Source organism: Bactrocera tryoni, chromosome 5 (genome assembly GCF_016617805.1).
Source record: "Bactrocera tryoni isolate S06 chromosome 5, CSIRO_BtryS06_freeze2, whole genome shotgun sequence".
Lineage (NCBI taxonomy): Eukaryota > Metazoa > Arthropoda > Insecta > Diptera > Tephritidae > Bactrocera > Bactrocera tryoni.
The window spans coordinates 29747487-29754522 of NC_052503.1; the positions used below are offsets into that span (position 1 = coordinate 29747487).

At 34.5% G+C, this 7036-nt stretch overlaps 1 protein-coding gene across 1 annotated transcript; it reads right to left on the reverse strand.

Moving 5' to 3' along the window:
- Window positions 1-4687: 4687 nt before the first annotated feature.
- On the reverse strand, window positions 4688-6426 carry LOC120777821. Its single transcript, XM_040109359.1, has 2 exons — window positions 5970-6426; window positions 4688-4870 (listed from the first exon to the last, which is right to left on the reverse strand). Exons 1-2 carry the CDS (start codon window positions 6399-6401, stop codon window positions 4790-4792), a joined length of 513 nt encoding a protein of 170 aa, XP_039965293.1. The 5' UTR covers window positions 6402-6426; the 3' UTR covers window positions 4688-4789.
- Between the last annotated feature and the right edge of the window lie 610 nt (window positions 6427-7036).

The following is a 7036-nucleotide window of genomic DNA, read 5'->3' on the forward strand; positions in this document are numbered from 1 at the left end:
TCAATGTAGTCATTTGCTCCGTTAATCGTTGGAGCTTAACCTCGAAACCTGTCTTTGTTGTTGAAGAGTGCTTGAGACGGCTGCTTGAACCACTGCGGTTACCTGATTTGAATCCATTTTACTGGTCATCTGTAGTTTAATAATTCTTTCTAAGAGGTTTTCTAATTCTGAGTCACTCATAGACTTGGAAATTAAAATTGAATAGACTTGTAACCGTTCCTATAGTCGAATCAATCAATCACACTCTTTTGTTGACATGGCTAGATAATTTCAGTTATTTATTACAATTTTCTTCACAAATTCTGTTTCTAAACACAATGTTTTTGAGAAAAGACTACACTGTTTCTTTTTTATTAAACTCTGGAAAATTTGTTTCACAAAATTTTATGATTAGCTCTTTATTTTCTAAAATAAATTCCTTTCCGTCTATTTTGAAAACTTAGTTTTAAAGAAATTATAATGTTTTTATTTTAATAAGTACTCTACTTACAATACTCGAAACATGTTTTTTATTATAAACTGCTTTCTGATGAATCTTTGGATCCTTGGAGTCCTTGTAGGATACGTTTTTAAAGATTGTAGCGATTCTCTGTGAGTCCTTGGGTCCCTTGAAGTCATTAAAGACACTCCACCGCAAAATACCTTGGTGATTTTTACTTTCTGGAGAATCCTTCGTATCTTCTTTACCCGGTTGGGCGCCAATTATTTTTAGGCACTAGTGCGCTTTATTCAGGCTCGATCAGAACTAAACTCTAAAACATTCATACTCTTAAGTCTAAGCCTAAACCGTCCTCACTGCCGCTGCCGTCGTCGCTGTCGTTGCTATGTTTTGTCAGATGCAGTGTCAGCGAATCCCACGATTTCGCCGACTTGCGTGTAGTGTAAGTCGTCGCTTGTTTGCGCTATATTTGTACTGCGCCAGCGGATCCCACGGTTACGGTAGCTTGTGAGTATCGTTTGTTGTTGCTTGTCGTTGGATCATAACTCGGGCCATTGGTCATGGACTGGGGCGGTGTTAATGTTCAGCATTGCCTGAAACGGATGTTAGGCAGACAATGCTGACTTGGTATTTTGGTGGTTTGCGTTTCGAGTTAACTTATACAAGTTACAAGAAAATCGATTTTGAACCTAAATATAAGATTGTGGAATTTTTCCAAATGCACTGCCGTTATCGCTTATTGAAATCCCTATGCGGTGGCGGCGTGCTAGAAATTGTTGAAGAAGAGTTGCCACGTACGCGGCATTCTAAAAAGGTAATAGGTCAAATGAATAAAATAGAACCTACTGTAGGCCCAGTGGCTGGTAAACTAACCACCTTATTATTTACTTTTTTTATAAAACAATATAAATGACAAAGTTTATTATTTTATCATAAGTGAACTTATTTAGTTTTGGTGTCATAAAGAACTCAACTTCTTCTTGGCTCTTTATGTCAACTCTACAGTTAAAAATGAAAACACTGAGCTTCTTTGCTTAAGTCTAATTTTCGACTGATTCTGAATTTTCTTTATTTCAATTTGTTGCTTACATTCTAATTTGATGTTCGCGAGTTAACAAACAGTTTTTTGTTGCGAGTAAAAGAAATTATATTTATTTGGGCAGTACAATTATTTTCGTGTTGCCTTTTTTATTCATAATTTCTTACTGACTACATTTCTTATAACTAATCTTAGTGCTATTTATACTTATGAAATGCGGCTGCTGTTATCTGATTGCAACTTCTTTGTTGTAATTCGATATCTGTTATCTTGCTAGAGCAAAGATAGTTTTGTTATGCTTATAAGTTTTTCGTTATGGAATTCTGTCTGTTGTGTTTATATGAGTTAAGAAATTTTAAGTGAATTTCTTTAAAAAAAAATTTATTTAGTTCTTCTTTGTTTGATTACAGAGCTAAGACTAAAACTTAAACATTAATTTACTTAAAAGCTAAGCTAAGTTGCACTGGCCAACTACTGACTTGATGTTGTTGCCAATTCTCTGAATTGACTTATTTGGGTTGCGCGTGTTGGACTTCCGCTTCACACCGAAAAATGAGTTTTTATGCTAATGAAAGCGTCTGGCTTTTGCTGTGGGAAATATTGTGCAACTAAAGATGCATTTCCACTATGCTTTACTCATTATTGCTGATTACGCATTATTACTTTTATTTAGCAATTGTTAACATATGTAATGCGGGAATTTTATTATTTGTTTAGGTTAAGTGTGAAATTTACTTAGGCTATCTTCAGCATCGCTAACTCGCTCGTAATGAGATTCCGAATTCAACAGTTGCTTAACTTTGGATCCATCTAATTCACCTGTGCGCGCTTTGCTGTTCCATTGTGCGAGAAATAGCAGATGCATGAAACTGGCGAAGCTTGATTTCTGCCATGTTCAATCGACGCATGTAAAGTACGGGTATACCTTACAATTTACAATTACAACAAAGATTTTATCCGAAAATATCGCGTGAATACTTTAGGATAGCGTCAAACCAATTTATTTACGGAAACCGCCAATTAAAACTCTCAGAAATAAAAAAAGTTCTTAGTCCTCACAGGAGGCACCAGAAATTATGTTAATGATTAAATCAAACGCAGGACTAAGGCACGCCCGTTTATTACAGCAATCCTAAGGAGAAATTTACAGCGATAGTAATACAAAAGTTAAACGAAATAATAGAAGTGAGAAATACTAGGTAATTGAGGAGCAACGCACAAGGTGCATCGAGTGAAATTAAATAATAAATTTCTTTTTTGCAGTTTTTTATATCTATATTTTCTTTTTTTGCATTTCGCAATTTCATTATCAATTATTAATTTATCATATTTTTGTGTATATTGAAAAACTTTCTCCATACATTTAATTCTAAGTTTATCTTTATTTAGATCCCTTTCTTTTTTGTTAATCCTATTGACTTCTACAAATCCTTCAAAATTTCTAACTATTTCGTTATAGTCCAAGTCAGTTGGTAAAGCATCCGTCATTTTGTTTTTTTTTTTGTTATAATTTTTATTTTTTGATCCTTTTTAGGAAAGGAGACTCTTTTATTCTGGAGGGTCTAAAAATATGGTTTATTGGTGATACTGGATACTTTTTGAGAAATTGTAAAAGCTTCTCTGCTTTTCCTCCTTTTTCATTTCGGGAGTCGAAGTTATCTGCTTCGCTGCTTCCTGTATTAATTGATTCACTAGTATGTGCTTCTTGTCCAGCGGTTATTGCGTGATGAATGTTGAGCGGATCTCTGCTTCCCTCCACCAATTTTTCTTTTCCTGTGGTCCATGTAACAAATTTCTCTTGGGCATTTCGCGAAATAGATTGCGAGATTACATCTGTGGTCGTCGAGAATATCTTTTTGTATTGCCGATGATTCTGTGGAGTTGTTCAACTGTTGCACATCTGCATGAATAATTGTGGTAGGTACAGTCGTGGACGATGTGGAAGTGGTCATCGTGGTCACAGATGATAAACACGGCTCCTCGATGTTTTTTATATAATGCTCCATAATCACATCGTCAAGGTTGGGAAAGATGTTTTTTTTAGTAAAAATTTGTATTTGCGGATTGTCTGATACTATTTCCACGGCTTCGATTGCTTACTCTTCTCCCGATACTATCGATTCTGCATTGCTTTCGCTGCCGCAATTCATGTCTTTGTTCACTTTCCGAGGCGATGGATTAAAACTTACCCTTTTTACAGTTGACTTCACTTGCTTCACCATTTTTACTATCTTCTCAGTAATTGTAAGAGCAAGAATCACTATTGTCTGACACATACATGTAAGACCTCTCTTCTATTTATCGATAAAAGAAACACTTTATAGTTTATTCAACACAGTTTGTTTCACAAAAATCATATTTATTTTAGGTTTTACAACTTCTTCTGCACAAACTTAGATTTCACTTTAAGTACTTTCAATTTATTTCTCAAATCGGTTTTACTTTCATTTTACTATTTCTTTGAACAATCTTAGACTTTATTAATAAAAATTAAGCGGGAAAAATCGGTCGTCTGCTAATATTCGAGTGTCGCTTTTTTGTAACTGTCGCTGTCGGCATTCATCGCTTTTTCTCAGTCCGTTCATTCAGGGTGTCTGTTTAGAGTTACATGCGTGCGTAAGTCAGGTCAGGGTTGCAATCCCGCATGCATATGAATTGTAGTACGACATTGTTCATCATAAACCAAATAAAATTTCTTTTATACAAAAAGTTACCTATATTCTTACTAAACTGCCTTCAAAAATTCATACGGTAAAGAATTCTATAACACAACCATCCCCACCACCACACACGTGGCGGTGTGTTTGTGTGACTGATCATCACGTCATCAGAATTTGACACGCGCACTAACACATAGCCAGATGCAAGTTAAGCTTTTGGTTATTAAAAAATCAAAGAAATATAATTTTTTATTGGAGCTGCATTGGGGCAGCGGTACCACGAAGCTTTTTTGGAGTAATCAAAACTGAAACTTAGCTTAACCAAATTACAATATTTATACTTAATTCTAAACTAAATAACTACTCGTGGAACTGCTAGAACTATTACAGTTAAAGATAGTGACGTTTTCTGATTATCGTGTGGGGCTAGTTCATCAATTAGGCGACGTCAAATTTTACGAGTTAATCGAAAATTTTGCCCAAACGTATTCTCCCTCAAAGAAAATGAATTGCTATCGTCGCGTAAACATTTTAAATGCCGCGAGTTAAGTGTGTAGAGCCAAGATTAAATAAAAACACAAAGTTGTTATAATTAACTGCACTCTACTTTATTGGTTCTTCTGAACTAAACTTGAAATGTCAATGTCACTGCTATTTATAATAATCAAATTGTTCAGCTGCTAAGCTGTTATACGATAACTTATTGTTTATTTGTTTGTGTACAAATTCTGCATATGCAGAATTTACTGGTCAATGCTCGAAAAGTAATATAAACAATAATAAAGTGAACGACCCTTATGCAAACATATTGCTTAAGTGTCGTTCTGTACATAAATAGTGTAAGTGTCGCTACAAAGTAATAAGCGACAATAATTAAAACTGCTGTTTATGCTTAATCGGCATATTTCGTTTTTGATTGTTTATACATATGTATTTTCGTGCATTGGCTTTTTAATTGTGGAGGCTAAGCCTTAGCTGTGGTTTTGGAGTTGGAGCTGCCGTCGTTGTTACTGACGTAACTCCTCCTTCCCTTGATTGACCAATTAGTCCGTTGAAGTTTTTATTTCTGAATGACGTTACCTTCCAAGCCATTTTATTCGGGTCATTGAATTCTTGAGGTACTTCTGTTATAATTTCAAAGTCTACTTTTGTCTGTCCTGATAGTGTACTATATATGTTAGGTTTTACTAATTTAGTCCTTTTATATTCTTTTAACGAATGTTCGTCGATCAGGGTTGTCGTAGAACCGGTATCGATTAAACATTTAATTATATTTTTACCTATTGTTAAATTTACTATCGGTAACTGTTGTTCTCGCTGGTTAATTGAAAATTTACTTCACCAGTTTCTTCTGTATCGGTATTATTTTCTTGAAGATGAGCGACATTATTTTGGTTTCTACTTGTGTATATTGGATTTCTATAAGCTCCTTTCTTGAAAATTGTTGTTGTGTTTGGGGATTATCTTGCCTCGAATTATTGTTTTGGTTTTGAAACCGGTTAATTGTTTGCCTGCCTTGATAATTATTTTGATCTACTGGGTTGCGATTTGGCCTAAAATTATTGCTATTATTTGATTGTGTGTTGTTGCTATTTGTACTAATTTTATTCTGTACCAGACCACATTCCTCCAGACAATAATATGCTCCTCTAAGATTCCCTATGCTTCTACTATGTATTATGCTGGCTAGATGCACTGGCATGCTGCTCAAAAATGTTTTTAATATCATTGCCTCGTTTATTGCCGGAGAAAGCTCTTTTGGTTTTCCCGGGTCTTGATAATATTTATTGTTTAATTTATCTAATATATTTTTAAGATAATAAAAAGATTGACTTACATTATAATTTCTTACGTTCAGCGCCTTGTGGTACAGTTGATGATACGATTCGCGAACTCCAAAATTCCTCAGGAGTTCTTGTTTTGTTTCTGTCCAGCTTGGATTGTCGAGGGCTCTAATTGCGTTAGCTGCTTCTCCTTGAATTTTTTTTTGGACGTGCCGCTTATAAAAATACTCCTCCACGTTGGTACCGGCAAACAAGTCGATGAAAAGTTCGACTTCATTAATAAATGATGTGACGTCGTATGTATTATCTCCTCGGAACTCCTGGATTCTCGCTGCTTCTTTTAGTGCTTCCGATAGTGGTAATTGAAAAGTTGGATTGTTATGTGGCAAGTGACGTGTTGCAGCAGATGGAGTTTGATTTGCTGCAGCTTCTATTGACACTGCCGATGTGGTTGCTTGTTCTGTTTTATGTGTTTCCATTTTTTTTTTTTTTTTTTTGACTGCGTTCGACTGCCAGTTATATTTTAACTTTTAATTTAATTTTATTTTATTTTATTGGCGTTCGACTGCCAGTCATATTCTAACTTTTAATTTAATTTTATTTTATTTTATTTAAATTTCACTTGAACAGTTTAGCTTTTGTTCGTTTTAGTTACTTTTCTTGAGAGAAGTAACCCCGTGACTGCGCCAGTTAAGTGTGTAGAGCCAAGATTAAATAAAAACACAAAGTTGTTATAATTAACTGCACTCTACTTTATTGGTTCTTCTGAACTAAACTTGAAATGTCAATGTCACTGCTATTTATAATCATCAAATTGTTCAGCTGCTAAGCTGTTATACGATAACTTATTGTTTATTTGTTTGTGTACAAATTCTGCATATGCAGAATTTACTGGTCAATGCTCGAAAAGTAATATAAACAATAATAAAGTGAACGACCCTTATTCAAACATATTGCTTAAGTGTCGTTCTGTACATAAATAGTGTAAGTGTCGCTACAAAGTAATAAGCGACAATAATTAAAACTGCTCTTTATGCTTAATCGGCATATTTCGTTTTTGATTGTTTATACATATGTATTTTCGTGCATTGGCTTTTTAATTGTGGAGGCTAAG

Coding starts and splice junctions, on each gene's coding strand:
- LOC120777821 (XM_040109359.1), bottom strand. CDS start 6,401: ATGGAAACACATAAAACAGAACAAGCAACCACATCGGCAGTGTCAATA. Junction 4,871..5,969: donor TAAGAAATTATAATGTAAGT/CAATCTTTTTAT, acceptor AATTCTGCATAT/GCAGAATTTGTACACAAACA.